Source organism: Trachemys scripta, chromosome 19 (assembly GCF_013100865.1).
Source record: "Trachemys scripta elegans isolate TJP31775 chromosome 19, CAS_Tse_1.0, whole genome shotgun sequence".
Lineage (NCBI taxonomy): Eukaryota > Metazoa > Chordata > Testudines > Emydidae > Trachemys > Trachemys scripta.
In genome coordinates this window covers 911,534-929,136 of record NC_048316.1, presented here as the reverse complement: position 1 = coordinate 929,136, position 17,603 = coordinate 911,534, and the positions used below count along the sequence as shown (strand labels likewise).

Below are 17,603 nucleotides of genomic sequence, written 5' to 3'. Positions count from 1 at the left end.
TTGGTTCATATTCTTTCCATTATGCAATAATATTAAAATACTATTTTATTATTTCCAATATAGACTTATTTTAATGAAATGAAGATGGCTCTGGAGCTGCAAACTAGGAGCTAATCAAATAAAGTAAATTGGTGTTTCCATTCTAGTACTACTTATTATTGCTATGGTTCCAGGTGAAGAATAAAAAAAAAAAGCAATTGCTTTTCATATCTGACCAAATGCAGCACAAGTTTAATTTATTTCCCTTACAAACCTCCTATAAACATAAACTAGAATAGTCCAGTAAGAAACTATGATCACAGAAGAATCTGAGTTCAGGTATGCAACTTTCTTCCTCCTAAAATCTTGAATATCCTGTAAAAGTTTGAGTGGTATTCTTGAATGTAAGTATACAGGCAAAGCCTTTAGATGAGATCGGGTTTTGTAATATACCAATTGTGCATTGTGAGGATTTGTATCAGATCTTGATCTCTTCAGCCTTGCTGTAACCATCAATTTATTACTCCTGGCTCTGTTTGTGTGAGACAGAGATAAGCACAGGAGACGTACCTTCTCTATTTTTTCTTACAACAAGAGAGAAATATAGGAACAATTTATATCAGGTTAAAATTGTTCCTCATTTTTATGAAGATACCCAAGAAACAGCTGTTTTCTATCAGCATTAAACCAACTTGAAACAGTGCTATCAAAGTGAGAGACTTTCCCAAGATTTGTAAGAGGCATTTTTTTAAGTAGAGAAAACGGGAACAGAAGGTTGTAACTTATTAGATTTTTAACCAAACCATATTAGCTGTGTGTTGTCCAGTGACATCTTATTCTGTTCCGTGCTGTGTAATAGAAGGAAAGGTGTGTGTGTGTGTGTGTGTGTGTGTTTTAAAGAGCTTTATTTATTTCAGCCTTGCAAAATCATCATGCAATTGTACTAGGCCAGGTACACAATCTGGTCACCCACTCATGCTTTAATGATGATTTTAATGAGAAAATGAATGGTATTCTAATCACCCATCAAAAAATTACTCAGCCCAATGAAGTGGGTGTGTAGAACTTTTCATGATTGATTTCTATATTTAGTGTTTTGTGTAGTTCTTTGTGACAAAAGTAGCTGTAACAAAATCAAAGTCAAAATGACTCAGTGTCTCACCTTTCATCAGTTCAGCATATCCCATCAAACAATACCATAAAGAAACTAAGACCATATTGATAGTGCTAGTGATAATCTGAGAAAGCAAGTAAACAGAAACATTTGGGCTGATGAAAAGGAATTGTTGTATGCACATTACAGATCATAAGTAAGGCTACATTTATGTCACGGAGGTCATGGAAGTCACAAAATCCATGACTTCCAGAGACCTCCATGACATTCTCTGTTTCAGCCTCTGGGGCTGCAGGATTCTGGAGCTGGCAGCCGGGGGGCCCTGGCAGGGTTCTGGCGACAGCAGCTGCAGGCGACAGGGGGCCCCCTGAAAGGTTCCAGCGACAGCTGGGGGTGTCCTGTTTTCTCTTTGGGAAATATGGTCACCCTGCAGCTCCGAACCCCACAGCTCCCAGCCACCATGGTGGCAGGGGAAACCATGGAACCACAGCAGCAAAAGTCACAGACTGGTCATGGCTTCCGTGAGTTCTTGTTTATTGCCTATGATGTATCCGTGACTCTTACTAAAAAGAACCATGACAGAATCTTATCCTTAATCATAATTCCTCACTCTCACCCAAAGACTTGCATGCACAGTGAACAGAAGGGCTGGTGGGACTGAACCCCCGACAGCCACGTATTAGAGCATTATCAGGGAAGAAGAGAAATTACTCAATGTCACCCTGTGAAATCTGAGGGAGGAAAGAGCAGAACTCTTGCAGAGCCACCCAATCCACACCAACGTAACATTCCAGTCAAAGGTATCAGAAACCACTGAGACCCCTTCTGACATCTATCACTAGACGTGAATCATCAGTCAAAGATATTGATACCGTCTCCATGCAATATCCTAATCTAAATCTGTCTTGCATAGGTTTTCCTATTTCACCGTAGTATCTAAGTGCTGAAACCAAACTGATCAGGATTGAGGAGTTTTATGGACTCCAGAAGTGACTGGAGCTGCCCCATCACCACTTTCTTCGCCACCTGCCCTAAAAAGGTGGTGATCTGTGAGCCACGAGGCATACTTCAGCGGGTCTGACAAACACCAGTCTTTGAGGTTTTGAAGAGAGTTTGAGTTGACAGGTGAAATGACTAGAACTTTGTAGAATAAACACTAACAACATATGTAATATCTTTACTGAATTAATCCAGCACCATCTGCAGCTCTGTCAAATCAAGACTGTAATTTCGTTGACGCGAAAAGGTTAATTTTTCAGAAGGTTGTGTAGCAATACAGCATGGAAGCAACTTTAAGAATCCTTAGTTCTGGTCCACTCAAAAAGTGGTAGATTTGGTCTTGAGAATGATGCCAGATTTAATCCAGTTAATTATAATAGGATTATATCAAAATGTTCTTAAAGCCCTTCAGCTGAGAGATAGTCGGGGTGAAAGCTTCCTTGTGACATCCAGCTCTGGCTCAGATGCTGAGGAGTGGAAAGAGGTAGCAGTTATCCTGCTGCACAGTGAGATTAGCAGGAAGGAGCGTAAGACGTTTGACATTATTCTGCTCAATTGAGATCTTATTACAAGATGCCTGAGACTCTCTGCTAGAAAGCTGATGGTGAAAAAATATTGTGGGTATGAAAATGGCCCTGTGGCATATATGAAGAGTGCTAGGAGATGCTCAGATGAAAAGGGCTATGTAACTGCCAGCTGGTGGTATTATAGTAGTGGCTAAGCAATCATTGGGCTCCTTTCTTTTATATTTCTTTTGCTGTTTCATTGGCCTTGGAAAGCACTCGGGTATCTCTTGTTAAGAATACAATTAATATTTTGTTATATTTTAAATGTAAAATTGTGTATTCATGCACTGTAAACACAGAATACAAAATCAATACAAATGTCTAAGGTTCACCCTTTTCTTCCTATCCAGACCACCAAAATTCTCATCCAAGCCTTCCCCCTCTCTGATCTTGATAACTAAAACTGCCTCCTCTGGCTTCCCTATTCCCACTCTCCAGTCCATACAAGAAACAGCTCTGTGGATTGCCTTCCTTTTCCACTGCTCTGACCATATCACCACCTCTTTGAACCCTTCCATTGGGTCCAACTGTTTCACTGCATCACATTCGAGTTTCTTGTTTTCACCTTCGGGGCCATTCACAAATCTGCCTCTTTTTACTTATCCCTTCTTGTCACTTATTGTGTCACTCTCCCTGCGCCTCCTTCCATTCTGCCCTGTCTGCATGGAACATCCTCCCTGAACTGATCCATAAGTCTCCTTGCTCTCTTCTCCTTCAAACCTCTCCTCTATACCCATCTCTGCTGAGATGCTTAAAATCAGCTAATTAATGATGTCTTGGGGCAGATGAGAATAGTGGGCACTTAAGAATTGCACATGTATTCCTGAAACTATAACCATCTCTCCCCCTGCTCTTTGTGTTACTGGCTTTTTTAGGGTTTGAACTCTTTTCGACAGAAACTTCATGTATGTTTGTACTGGGGCTGATTGTAGACTCTGGGTGCTATCCAAGTATATATATTAACAAAGAGTAATGCAGGTGTGCAACAGAGTTGCTATGGAAACATTTCATGACCATGTGCTAGTCAGACTAAAAGCTCTTTGGGGCTGGGACTGTAACTTGTGTTTTGGCATCCACCTGGATGAGGCCTTTAAGTGCTATCAAGATGTGTGTTAAAATGTTAATAAAAGCCCAAGCAAACAAGGAAAAATACAGAGAAATTGGAGATGCTCATCTTGATGCTCCAGCCCGTCTGAGTAGCAGGTAGAGAACTATGGGTTTGCATAGTATTAATTACTCACAGCCCAGACTCTGGAACAGCCACCTCAGTTCCTAGCAACTTTGCATTTGGAGAATTGTGCACGGAGGCTGTACATGATCCTTTGTTTTATTCAGGTGCTCACAGTAGCTTGGCCCAATACAAGGCATAAAGTCGTGTTCCCCACTCCCTTTTTGCAAACGAGGTGGTGATAGAATTTGGTTGGTGTATTTAGGCATCACAGAAGAAATGCCAATATGGTGGATATTATTGTTTGGCTTAAAAGTGACAGGAAACTGGCTGCTAGAGTGTCTTTTCTCTATATTTATAAATAGAATTCAGTCAGGTTGCTTGGATATGGTAGGTTCATCTTCATGGTGAAAGAGATTTGAAGTAGTTTCTTGTCCATGTTAATTGTGTTCCATATGGTGGGTATGATTCTGTATACCTTGCAGGGCATTATTTAGGGAAAGAGATGGAAGGTAGATTAGGTAATATTTCAGAATGAACATCGCTTTACTTACGTACATGAAGGCGAGGACCAAGTGCAGAAGCAGAGAACAGGTATGTTGTTTTGTCGCAGTCTCTCCACATTGTTTATGCGCTTTGTTTTGACATACAATAAAGACAAGGATATTAGCTTAGTCTAGATCATTTCAGCTGGGGCAAGGCTCAGAAGAAACATGGCAATAGCATATGGTGTATAATGATGACCTGAGCTTAATTGAGTATTTAGTCCAGTGTTGGTGTGAATTATTATTAACCCCATTTACAACAGTTACTGTTTTGTTACTGCATTATTCCTATGTAATAAAACATTGTTACATGTAACCACTTTCAAATAGTGGCAGTCTGTATTTTTACAGAAAATGGAGTGTGAAAATCTGAATAAGATGATACTCTTCTGTTTATCTTGTTGGAACGGCTATGTGTGAAGCATAAAAGTAGGGGGGGAAGATGTTTTTCCAGCTGGTCTAAGTATTGCTTTTTTCACCTCTGGTGTGGCTTTGAAACCACAAGCCAATATTGTATAAAACAGACCACTTAATTTGGCTTGTTTAAAGAGCTTTCTTGGCTGGGAGCTGTATTGAAACTCTCTGCTGGCACTGAAAATGTTTAGTAGCATTTGTTAGTTCCAAATAATTCTTTGCTCCTTCTGAAAATACAGGTGCCCAGACAGAAAAATGTTTTTTAAAATTGAATTCTGTAGAAATTGGTGTGAAGTATATTGTGTAGATTTTTCCTCAAAGGTTTCTGTATGTTAATTTGTTTTGTTTATACAAGTTCAGGAGTTTTACTTTATCAAATGTCGCCAGCGAAAGCTTTTCTATGAAAGTTGTTTATTGCTGCTGCTGCTGCTAATGTTGTTGTATTTCTTTCTGTTCTTGGTGTTCCAAAGCCAAATTACTGTGACTAATGTACCACTGTAAATTTTTGCAACCATCTACATTACTGATGTCTGCATGTGATGCATGGTGTCTTTTTAGTGATTTCTTTTTATGTTACAGAAAAATGGCATTTCTGCTATATCAGTTTAGCATGTGATGAAACATTTCAACAAAATATTGTAGTGTACCAAAAAGATATTAACGACTGTATATTGGACAAATAGTTATGCTTTCCTATTGATATCCCAAAACTTCAATAGATGATTCCTAAGTGGAAAATGTGTTCAGGTAGCTTTGAAGTTAAGATGATGAACAAAAATGAAAGAGCTATTTTAGATTTAACATTGATCTAAAGTGCGTGCAATGAATACCATGTATTCTGGTATAAATGAATGCCTTTTCTATTTATTTTTTGCTAACATATTCATTCAACTGCTATTAAACCTTCTTATTCCTAATCCTGATTGATGGATTAAAAGATGTGGTAGAAGTTCCTTTAAAATTAAATGAGAGACTGTGTACCATAAAATAACCAGCATCCTTTCTCTTTCACCTTCTTTTTCTTCTATTTTTAGAGCATAGCTCAGCCTATGGCTAATATATCATGGTCAGACAGTGGATAGTACTAACAGAATATTTTTTTATAACTATCATTGACACATTTAATTCATTAGGTACAAAATCCCAAGTAAATTTTTGCAGACCATAAAACATAGTTAATCTGGTGAGCAGCAATCAAAGGTGAAAAATTATGTTAAGCCAAATGTAGAATATTGCTTTTCTGTAGAGACTTTGTGGTCTAAATATCTTTCATCATACATTTTTCTAGTGTGTTTCTTTACATAATTCATCTGTTTCTTGTTTTCAGACCACAGAATGGTTCTATGATACTGTACAACAGGAAGAAGGTGAAATACAGGAAAGATGGATATTGCTGGAAAAAGAGGAAAGATGGGAAAACCACCAGAGAGGATCACATGAAACTGAAGGTCCAGGGAGTGGAGGTAGGAGAACAAAGGGTTTGCCTTTCAGCGGAAGGAGCAGTGCTTCCATTAATTGCTCTTGTTAACGTAAAGTTGTAAATACTATATGTATATTTGCTGAATTCCTGTTTTCCTCCTAAAATCAGTATTATAGTTTTTAGTAAAATCTAAATGTGGCTTCACTTCATCAGAATATTGCCCACTCTATAGTTAAGGAGTCAGAGTGTTGTTGAAGATATTGAAGTGTTGGAAAATGTTTTTTCCAAGGTGCACACTTTTCTATAGCAGTTAGTTACAAAGGCATGCAAACATCTCAAGCATGGGTTGCTAATCATTTGCAAGTCTTATCTCTCTTAGAAATGGGTAAGCATCAGTGCCTTCACGTGTATATGATTAATATGCACTTACTACTTGGTGACTGTCATTCAGAATTTCACACACATGCATACGTGTACATCCCTTTTCTAGACAGATCATTCCTGATGGAGGCCTCATGAGTGTCATTAATATATTTAAATAACCTTTATTGATGGGATTGTTTGTTTTCAGTTTATACCATGTGCCTGTTCTAATAGACGCAATGCTGCTCTCAGCTACGTGGTTATAACTCCTGTTGTACTTGATGGTGGTGTATAATCAGTGTCTCTAGGCACATATAACAATGGTAAATCTATATTGACGCCCAAATCAAGTGCATTACAATAACTTCATCCAAAAGTGACACAGGTCTAGAGTACTGTGGCAAGGAATGGTCACAATCTTTCTGCCAAGTGCAGATTAAAAGAACTTTTGACCACTACAGCTGTCTGGCCATCTAGAAGCGATAAAGTTTAGTAACAAAATGGGCAGTATATTACCTGCAACATTCCCTTTAATTGTTATACCAGTGAGCCCCAAATTCAGCAAGACACTTAAACATTTGCTTAACATCAAGTATGTCAGTAATTCTGTTGATGTCATTGGGTGTATTCATGTGGGTAAAGTTAAGCACATGCTTATAATTTGCTGAATCGGGACCCTAACTAGCACCACCTCTCTTTTATCCAGATTGAGCACCAGACAGTTTGCTGCCATCCAAATCCAAATCTAGACCAGAATTTGGGAAAGCTTAAAAAAAATTGCACCATCTGTGTCTGATGAAACAGAAATACAGCTGCGTATCATCAGCATAGTGATGGTACAGCAGCCTAACCTAGTGTACTATCCTCTCCTGTTTTACTGTAGCCTTGAGACATATTTTAGGAATGATGTGCTGAAGGAAAATGTGAGCCCAGATATTTTTTTCTGCATCTGGTATTGTGTTGCAGAATTTACTGTTTACTGAATTTACAAGACCACTTGAGTTCAATGGATTATCCTACCATACTGAAGTTTCTTCTAGGCACTTTATCATTATTACATTTTGCAATACATATTATTGAGTTTATTATGTTTAAAATAGCATAAATGGGTTTTGTTATATTACACCAGAGATGCAACTTTGCTCTATAATTTTAATGTCTAATACCAGTACTTTTTAGTACGATGAGCAAAGAAATGTTACTATAGTAGAAATTCTGTAAACTCTTTGCTCAGGTTTTTCACAGCATGATTTAATTGATTGCAATGAACATTAAAATGCAGACTACCAAAAACAGTCACCAGGAAGCCCATCTACAGAACTGTGACCATTGATTAGGACGCTCATGACTATAGATAGCAATTTGTCATCAGCCATTTTTTTAAATAAACCCGTTATGTGAAAAGAGTCTACTTCAGCTATTGCATAGTCATAGAGTTTAAGATCAGAAGGGACCCTTAGATCATGTACTCTGACCTCCTTTACATCATAGGCCATTAAATGTCACCCCGGTAATCTGTTTTGAGTGCAATAATTTGTTTGACTAAAGAAAAGCCTCCAGAAAAGCATCCGGTCTTAACTTGAAAAGATCAAGTGCTGGGGAATCAACAATTCCCTTGTTACTTTTGTTTTAATGGTTAATGATCCTCACTGTTAAAAAGTATAACTTATTTTTAATTTGAATTTGTCTTGCTTTGGCTTCCAACCATTGGTTCTTGTTTTGCCTTTCTCTGCTAGACTAAAAATCTCTTTAGTAGCCAGTATTTTCCATCCATGAAGGTACTTATAGATTGTAATCAAGTCACCTCTCAACCTTCTTCTTGATAAGCTAAACAGATTGAGCTCTTTGTCTCTCACTTTGGATAAAGGCAGAACCAGAGGTCACTGCTGTGGGTCTGGCAGGCTGATAAGTTTGGATGGAAGAGCAGGGGAAAGTTTTTTTCCCCAAATTTCATATCAGGTAAACAAAGCAATGGGCAAGCATGACCTTGGTTCCCAAAATCAAAACGGTGAAAGACTGGTGAAAATGTTCTTGGCATTAGGGCTCATAATTGGCAGAACATTATTACCATCCAAAGATATCCATTAAGTGATTTGGAATTTCCCAGACTGAGTGACTAGGAACCAGATTGACCATCTATGTACGTTGATATCATAGATTCCACAACAACTGTAGCTAGTTTCCAGACAAGGATGCCTAAAGTCTGGATAAGTGAAGACACATGGAACTGAATGAAAGAAAGGAAACCAGCCAAAGCAAACTCTTCAAAAACATGTCCAGAGAAAGGAAGCAGCAAAATGTCTATATACAAGAGGATAAAAAGAAGTATGTGAGGAGACAAAAAGAAATGCACAGAGAGGAATGCCAAAGATGCTCAACAGGTTGCTGAAAGAGGTGAGAATAAAACACTTAATCAACTCAACAAAGTTCTGACTGGCAAGTTTATGTCCCCTGCAGTGTCTGTGAAGGGTAACTAAGGAAAGACTTTAGTAACAGAAAAAGAGAGCGACAGATGGAGCGCTTTCAAGAGGTACAGAAAAGACCAATACAACATAAAACACTGGCTTTGACAAAGAAATGAAACACCCGCAGTTAGAGAACACAACTAGAGTTGGGCAAAACGTTTTCATAACATTTCACATCACAAACATAGAAGTGAAAGACTCAATAAAAAAGTTAAAACTTGGGAAAGCTGCAGATGAAGATCAAGTCACTAGGGAAGTGCTGAAAGCTTGCAATAATGAGACCATCAATGAAATCATTGAACTCTTCAACAAATATGGGAGTAGGAAAAGCCTCCAGAACAAAGGAAAATAGCATTCTAGTCAAAATACCAAAGAAAGGTGACCTAAAGCAATTGCTACAACTAGTGAGATGTTGCACTCTTTTCAGTGATAGGATAAGTTTTCTTCTTAAGCAGAATAAAGGATGTGATTGAGGCAGAGTTAAAGGAAGACCATGGTAAATTTCAGTTGAAAAGGCCTTATCTTGACCAGATTTTCACCCTATGAATAATGGAGGAGAATACTGAATGGCAAAAACAACTTATCATTAACTTAATAGATTTTAAGAAATCATTTGAAAGCCTACATCATGATTGACTGAGGAACATATTAAAGCAGCATGCAAACAAAAATAATATAACCAAGGCTTTGTATCAAGGTGCAGCATTCACAGTTAAAGTAAATGCAGACTTGAGAGTACGGTTCAGTGTAGACACTGGTGTCATACAAAAATGCATTTTTGCACTGCAACTGGTTGGTATTGGCATTGGCTTCATTATGAGAAGAAGTGTAGACGGATATAACACAGGCCTCAACAACCGTATACTAGAGTTAGAGTTTGCTGCTGATGTTGACCTTTAAGTGACCGCTCGTGTGAAGACTGAAAGGCTGCAGCATTGCAAAAAAGGTTCGGAAAAAACAAATCTAACGAGAGGCCCAGCAACTCCCTACCCAAGCATTACTTTAGAAGGCAAAGGAATACAAGAAATGAGTTAATTTACATAGGTTGACAGTAACATGCAAGCCAGGGGGGATGTCCGGAAGGAAATAACGTCACAAATTGGTAAGGTGACAGAGGCACTTACCAGCTTAAAGAAGATTTGGTTATCAAAAATCAGCAACTTAAAGATCAATCACTGAATCTTCAATTCAAATGTTATTTCCATCTTAACATATGGATGTGAAAGCAGGCAATAAAGATACAGACAGCCATCTAAAAGCCTTAGAAAGCAAATGCACTAGAAAAATACTAGCCATTACATGGAATGAATTTATTTGGAAATAAGGCATACCTTTTTAATGGAGAGAGTATTTAACTATTTTAACAATTTACCAAGTGTCATGGTGGATTCTCCATCACTGACCATTTTTAAATCAAGTTTGGATGTTTTCTAAAAGATCTGCTCTAGAAATTATCCTGGGGCAGTTCTCTGCCCTATGCTATTCAGGAGATCAAACCAAATGATCACAATGCTCCCTTCTGGCCTTAGATTCTATGAATAACACAAGGCAAGAGCCATCAGATAGTTCAGTAACCCTTTATCTTTTTAAAGTTATCCAGAAAAGAGGATAGAAATATTTGGACATGTGTTAAGAATGAAGCCTGAGCATCGGTCATGGCAATCATGGCATTGGGCAGCGGGAGGAATGTGCCAAAAGATCTGACTGAAATAATCTCTTCATAGAACAATACTCAGAGAAGGAAAATTATGGAATTTAACAACATAGAGGGTATGCACAGCGTGGCCCAGAGATGGGATAGTCTTATTTGTGCCGTGACATCTGATGCCATGAGAAGGATTCAGATTCAGAATCAAATTTAATCTTTCAAGTTCCTAAAGTTTCATATCCCTTCAGTAATGAAGAGCAACTTCACCCATAAAGGATGAAAATTCTTCTCCAAGGAGTCAGCACACTCGGAGCTGGATGTTGTTTAGGTCCCTACTTTGTACTAAAACAGAAGACTCATTAGACCTACAACCATTTAATCACGATTCACTTTCGGAATCCTGAATGTTAAAAAAAATGTCATTGCAAATAACATGGCTTAGGTGATGAAATAGATTTCATCTAGGGCTTCCAGCAGATGCAGGATGCTCTTTCTAAGTTTGACATACCAATAGTCTCTTGTAATGCTTTATGTAGTTGTATATTGAACTCTATTAATCATTTCAAATAAGTCTGCTTCTGTATCAAACAGTGCTAGTTGTAGGAATTCATTCACTTGCTTATTTTATGTGTAAATCGGAGTTTTATCTTGTGGAAAGTATTTTGATGCAGTATGTTTTCTCTTCATGCTCAAGCAGGAACTCAAACAGCCTTATCTATAGTCATCAGTGATTGAGGATGGATTTTTTTTTCTTCTCAGATCATTAGCTAGACCACCTTTACTTCCTGGGCCGTGGCTCCTGGGTGATTTCTAGGCCACTTGGCTGACAGTTGCCTTCCCCCCACAGTGCCTCGTGTGTGCCATGGGAAGGGATAGCTCATCTCCTGGCTACATGCATTTTGACTGTTGATCTGTTCTCCAGGCACCTAGCTTCCGGTTCCCTCACTCTCTGCCTGCAATCTGGACTCTGGTTCTGGCTCCCTGGCCCCCTGCTGCCTACTTCCATGAAACAGTGCAAGGACTCTGCATTTCACACTCGTAGGGAAAGCTGGAGAGCAGTAGGCGGAGCAGGGAGACTGAAAATATAACGTTTAGCACCTGTCTACAAAAAATGGTGGATTCCATGGTATCTTTAATAAAAAAAAAAAAAAAAAAAAGCCAAATTCTGTGGCTCTGGAGTCCGTAGGGCCTTGATTGAGATGAGTGGGGAAGTTGTGTGAAGCTGGCTAGTGTCTGTTGGTAGATAGAACTACTTGGTATATACATCGGGTGCTTAGTCTTTGTCTTAAGTGTAATGTTTACTTCGGAGTGGTGCCTGTTGGTGTGACTACCAGCACAGTGCAGGTAAATAGAATGCCCTGAAAATAGTTCTTTACGGTCCACATTCTGTCATTGTCCCTCCGTCTGTGAAGTACCTTATCCTGAAATCTGGCTGCTTTCACTGGGACAGATCATCCCCTTCTGGCATTGGTGGTGGGGTGGGGAGAGAACACAAATTCCCATGCATTATTCCATGGTGGAGAAGGAAGCAGGCAAAAGTCTGGGGGTCCTGTCCCAACCCTGGGGGATTAGGTAAGCCGAGGGCTATTTATATGGGGATACCCCAGTTCCTCCTCATTTGCTGTGTCCCTTAGCTGAGTTCTTGTGGCAACAGGGATTCCCCCTGCTTGCTCCTGCTTCCTCCAGGGCCCTGAGGCTGCAGACGGGCTTAGCAGGTTGCACTCGCTTTCTTGGGGACGTTCCTGTGGGGAACACTGTACATCTGGTCCGGATGCAAACCTTGCATCCTGTAGCTGTGTAGCATCTGGAGCCCAGTGGGAAGTGCTGCAGGGGCATCTGAGTCCTCTGCTATGCACCCAGAGTGTCTTTGATAGACGCCACTGGGCTGCATGTGCTTTGAAGTACCACTTACTCTGACTACGCCTGGCAGAATCAGGCTATAAGCTCTTCTTATATATGTTCCCTCCTGTGCTCCTTAATTTTGCTCAGTAAAGCAGCATCATATGGATTACCATGCTTAATTTTTAATAACCCTTAGCAATTTTTAAATATTTCTGTCAGGATACTTTTTCTCAAGATTAAACAGTCCAAATCTTGCCAGTGTTTCTAATGTATTTGCTCCTCTTTTGCTTATCATTTTTTGTTGCTCTGCACTGAACTCTCTCCAATTTAATTACCACCATTTTTTCTCCTAGGATGACTAAATCTAGACCTTGTACTACTGCAGATGTGATCTAATCAGTTCTTTAATAAAGATATAGAACAAGGTCCTTAATCATAGGCGATACCTATCTTGATACAAGTCTATTAGCCTTCTCCACTGCTCCTGCATGCTGGGCTGAACATTTAAATGTTGGATCTATGCAGCTTACAGCATTATTACATATGGTGCTATGATTGTATTGCCCTGAGCTAATAAATGGAGGGAATCTCTTCTCTATTAAGTGTGTAGGATTAAGTATCAATATTGCTATAATTTTTTCCATTAGATGGCCTCAGTTTTGAGAGTCTGTGAGGCTCCCACGCCTGCCTGTTTTTTAGCAAGGGTTGTTCATATTTTCCCAATGTAGTAGCCAAAAAAGTAAAAAAAGATGTAGCCACCCGAAGTAGGAAGATGATCACTACCCATTTGAATCCAATCCCTCTCCTTCCCTTTCTTTTATGGCAGGGGCATGACTCTACACTCATTCTGTAGTTGGAAAAGCATCTTCATTCCAAAGGACTAAAATCATTTGCAAACCCTCTGCCTGTAAGTGATGTGTTCTGCATCTTCTAGTGGCTTTGGGAAATGCCTCACCTCTGGGGTAATCCCAGGCCCACATCATCCAGCCCAAGCACGGAAAACACCCTGAATCACTCCCTAACTAACCTCTTGTAAGACGATGTCTTGCTGCTGCCTGCCAGGTCATTTGGCTCACAATCTTAAATCTCAGTAACAACCTTCAGTCTGAACTGTAGACAAAGTCCTTCGTCGTTTTTGTGACTTCTAAATGTTACCCACAGAAAATAAATATTGTCTAAAGTTCTTGATTACTTACTAGTTTAACTCACAACACCTTTTGTTGTTTGAGGCATGGAGTTGTGGTCTTACGTTTCTGATCTCATTCCAATTAGAATGAGATGTTCTTTACTTGGACACTTGGATAACAGATTTTAAAAAGCTCCTTCTAAAGTTGGGATGATATTGTAGTTACCACATTAGGAATTAACAGGGCATGAAATAACTGTCTGCCTTGTGGCACTGCCAGATCATTTCAGGTCTGCTTGCAGCCAGAAGATAAATAGGTATCATACTTTTAGCTGATGGAAAAATACTTAAAAAGAAGTCAGCCAAGAACATTGGTAGTATCCAAGTCAAGTTTTGAAAATGGCAGTTAATAGGCAAAAAGGAGAAACAAAATTGGCAATGAAATTCCTGACCATGCAAATTTTCAAAAAGGGTTTTATATTTAGAGTATTTTTATTATGAATTACTTCTTGAATGCCCTCAGCATGCTTTGTGCTGTGCTCATTTTAGCTTTTGGTTGAAAAAAAATCTTTTGAAATGAGTTTAGATCAATTACTTATTTTCAAGGTGTTCATTAACACAGTAGAGGAGAATTTGGTGCATATAGAGAATACAGGTAAAGCAACTTCAGTAAAGCTAGAAAATGGAACAAATCTTGCTTAATTTCTTCTCTTGTATATCAGGGTGATGGTGAATAACTCCATGAGATTCTTAATCAAAAAGTTGTCTAGGTTAGCATCATTGGTCACTGTTTCTTCATGTTACTTTCTTGGTTAAACTGGCGCACCATCCTCTAGAAAATTCTGGGTAAACAGACAGTGAGAAGTTCACTTGGTCTGTCCCTAAATATCTCTTTTTAAGATCCAAATCCATAGTCCTTCTTTAATTTCTAATTAGTTAGGATCCCTGGTGATATGTTGCTAATCAATTCACATAATTAAAAAATTTAACTAATAAATAATAGTAAGTGGTGTGTTGAAATAGCAGTAGCATATTTCCCGACTGACACTGCTCTGAATTTACAGATGGTTGGTTCAGTTAATGTATTTGCCTTTCCTTGTGCATGAATCTCTCTCACTGTCTATAAATTGCATATACACCTGAATGCATAGTAAAATGTTGCTAAAACAAATGAGGTCCTATGGTCATAGTAATTCAGGAAGTGGTCTCCTAATAATTGGGAATTCTTCTGTCCTTTAATCTGCTAATAGGATCAAGGGCAAAGGGAGGAAAGAATGGGGAAAATGAGAGGAGAGAAAAATGCTGGAAATGTAGTGAGTCCTAAAGCATCCAAAAGAGAACAATTCCTGCATTTCTGAATCTCAGTGGAATTCTTGGCCCTAGGCAAATACTTCTCCGGGGCTTGATCTTTCGATGATGCACGTCTGTTAGATAACTGGTGACGGAGCCATGCTGAAGTCCAGGACACAGTAATAACATTAAACAGTAGCAGAAGTTGAAAATCTACTTTGAGACCATTTGGTTGTATCATGCTGTGAGGCTACTTTCCATTCTGGTACCTCTGATTAACAGGTTTATCTGGAAACTAGAAGGGATAACTTAGACATTGGCAAAGGGAGCAAGCTTCCCATTGTTTTAAAATTGTGAACCCCAAAAGAATGAAAGTAGAGTCAATGGAGAAACCGACAAGGAACAAGAAATAGAAACCCTGGAATTGCCAGAGCTTTTTCTGAGCTCACAAAGTCGCTTTAATGGGTCTTACTGAGCAGTGACCTTTCTAATAGCAACCAAATGCATTTTTATTTGTGACCTTAGCCAATTTGAACCCAGGTCTGCAAAGATGATTAGTCAGTATATTAACCTCATGTCCCCTCCTGATTCCAAATGTAATTGGGAATGAATACTTTCTCCTGTCCTTAAATCACTTGTGTTTGGGTACATATAGGTATCTGAAATGCCATGGAAGTTATGGCTATGGAACAAAACACTAACTCTGTGAAACAAGAGTTTGCTGCTAATATTTTTTTGCATTCCACTAGCTCTCTTCATCTGAGCTCTCAAAACACTTTCCAGTAATTAATTAGCTGAACAATGTACTTGTGAAGTAGGTAAGGGATATATAGTAATCATTTTACCCACTACTGAAACGCAGCCACCTCTGGGTTGATGGGAGCAGCTGTTTAACAGTTTACAATAATGCTACACAGCTGTTTAGAACAATAAAACAACAACACTAAATTCAGTTGAAACTACTGGGGAGGGACGAATATATAAGAAAGCAGAGCGTAATTACCCAAGTTGAAATTTTGCCAAGATAATGGTATTAACCCCCAAGTCTTACAAAAGTTCAATGGGATTTTTTTATTGTCATAAATGTTCAGAAATTCAGTGTAACATGAAAGATATCCCAGCTTTGGAGTGCCCCGAAACGCCAGGCTGACAGAGAGAGAAGGGTGCCACTACTGAATTGCCAAGGCCACTTTCAGCAGCACTTAGTGCTTACTGGGGGTTTCCCATCAAAGTATCAACCGAGTTTGACTTTGCTAGTTTGAGATTTGATGGGACCCTACATATCTAGAGAGTGGACCATTATCCACCCTGGATGTGTTTCATATATTACAATACGTTAAATTTTGTGATTTCCTTTTTTAAAACTTGATTTGAGTTTTATTAAGTGAGAAACTCCCTTGTGGGAAAAGAGCTGCAGAATTCCAATTGTGTATGCAGAACTTGTATTTAATTATTATCATAACAGTCCCTTAACATTATTACACATTAGCCCACAAGGACATGTATGGAAATTTTAGAGTATTCAATTTCTATATAAATTCTGAAACATCAGTGTCAACATTCACAAAAGACTTCTTTAGCATTTGGGTCCAAACATGCATCATACACATTACATAGGCTGTATAGCGTTGGTGATAATAGCATCATTGATTATTACAGCTTGGAAGCTGGGAATACGTGTTAAGAACAAACTACCTTTTTCTCTTAGTAAGTGACCAAATGGGCTTTTTCTGCAGTATGTAAAACAGTCCCTCACTCAGTCTTAAACTATAGATTGTTTTACATCTTTCAGTTCACTGCCATTGTCAGTACAATTTATTGCTAATTTATTCCTGGAGGGGGAAGCAACTTCTAAGATCAAATATTCAAGCAACGCTAATCTCAAAAACCATTTCTAGGTTCTGATCCAATTCACTTTCATTTACATGAGTTTTACTCACCATCAGAGCTGCGCTATGTAGTTTGCAAACTAATTAGGATCACATTGTTTAGTCAGGCTGCTTAATGCATTCCAGCAAAATAGAGTAGGACCAGCTTGGAGAAGAAAACAGAGTTGAAGGTGAAAGACTCCTGATACCATATGCACACACAAATGTGCGTGCCCACACGTGCACAGTGTTGCAAACAAAAAACATTCAACTCTACCTCAAAGAAGTGACAGGTTTTGCATGAACTTATTCTGGGCGGTCACTATTAGGTGTTGCTTTTTTTAACCTCCTTTTATTTTTCTACTTCTGTTGGCTTAACCGTCATCTGATTTTTCCCTTGCATATCCTCCCAACGTGACTCAGAGATGGGGTGGTCGCAGTCGGCCATGATTCATAGTGGGGGAAGTAGCTTTTCCCTAGCTATATCCTTGCAGTTCGTTCTTGTGATTCTGATTTCTGTCACAAGGTAGTATTTTAGGGCTGTAGTGAACTCCTCACAGAGCCCCCTCCATCGCAAAGGGTGCTTGCTTCTCTGCCATGTCAGCTACTCCTCTTGGAGAGAGAAACAGGACTGAGGAGCGTGTTAGTGCATTTGGTAGCGTTTGAGTTTGGTTTGGGATGGATTGGGACATGCAGGAATGAAAGACAGACACAGGGATGGATTTTAAGAAGCAGGCTGCAACTTTAATTTAGCAACTGGGAGGTGTGCCAATGCCCTTCTCACTTACCTAGGTCC

At 39.0% G+C, this 17,603-nt stretch overlaps 1 protein-coding gene across 9 annotated transcripts in view; it reads left to right on the top strand.

The window, feature by feature from the left end:
- CAMTA1 (calmodulin binding transcription activator 1) overlaps positions 1–17,603 on the top strand; it is an 877,916-nt gene that overhangs the window by 303,294 nt on the left and 557,019 nt on the right. For all 9 annotated transcript variants that reach the window (XM_034753730.1, XM_034753728.1, XM_034753726.1 and 6 more), the window contains exon 3: positions 6,113–6,248. In XM_034753730.1, coding sequence (XP_034609621.1) covers positions 6,129–6,248 — 120 coding nt within the window. In that variant the 5' untranslated portion in view covers positions 6,113–6,128. The remainder of the gene's footprint in view (positions 1–6,112; positions 6,249–17,603) is intronic.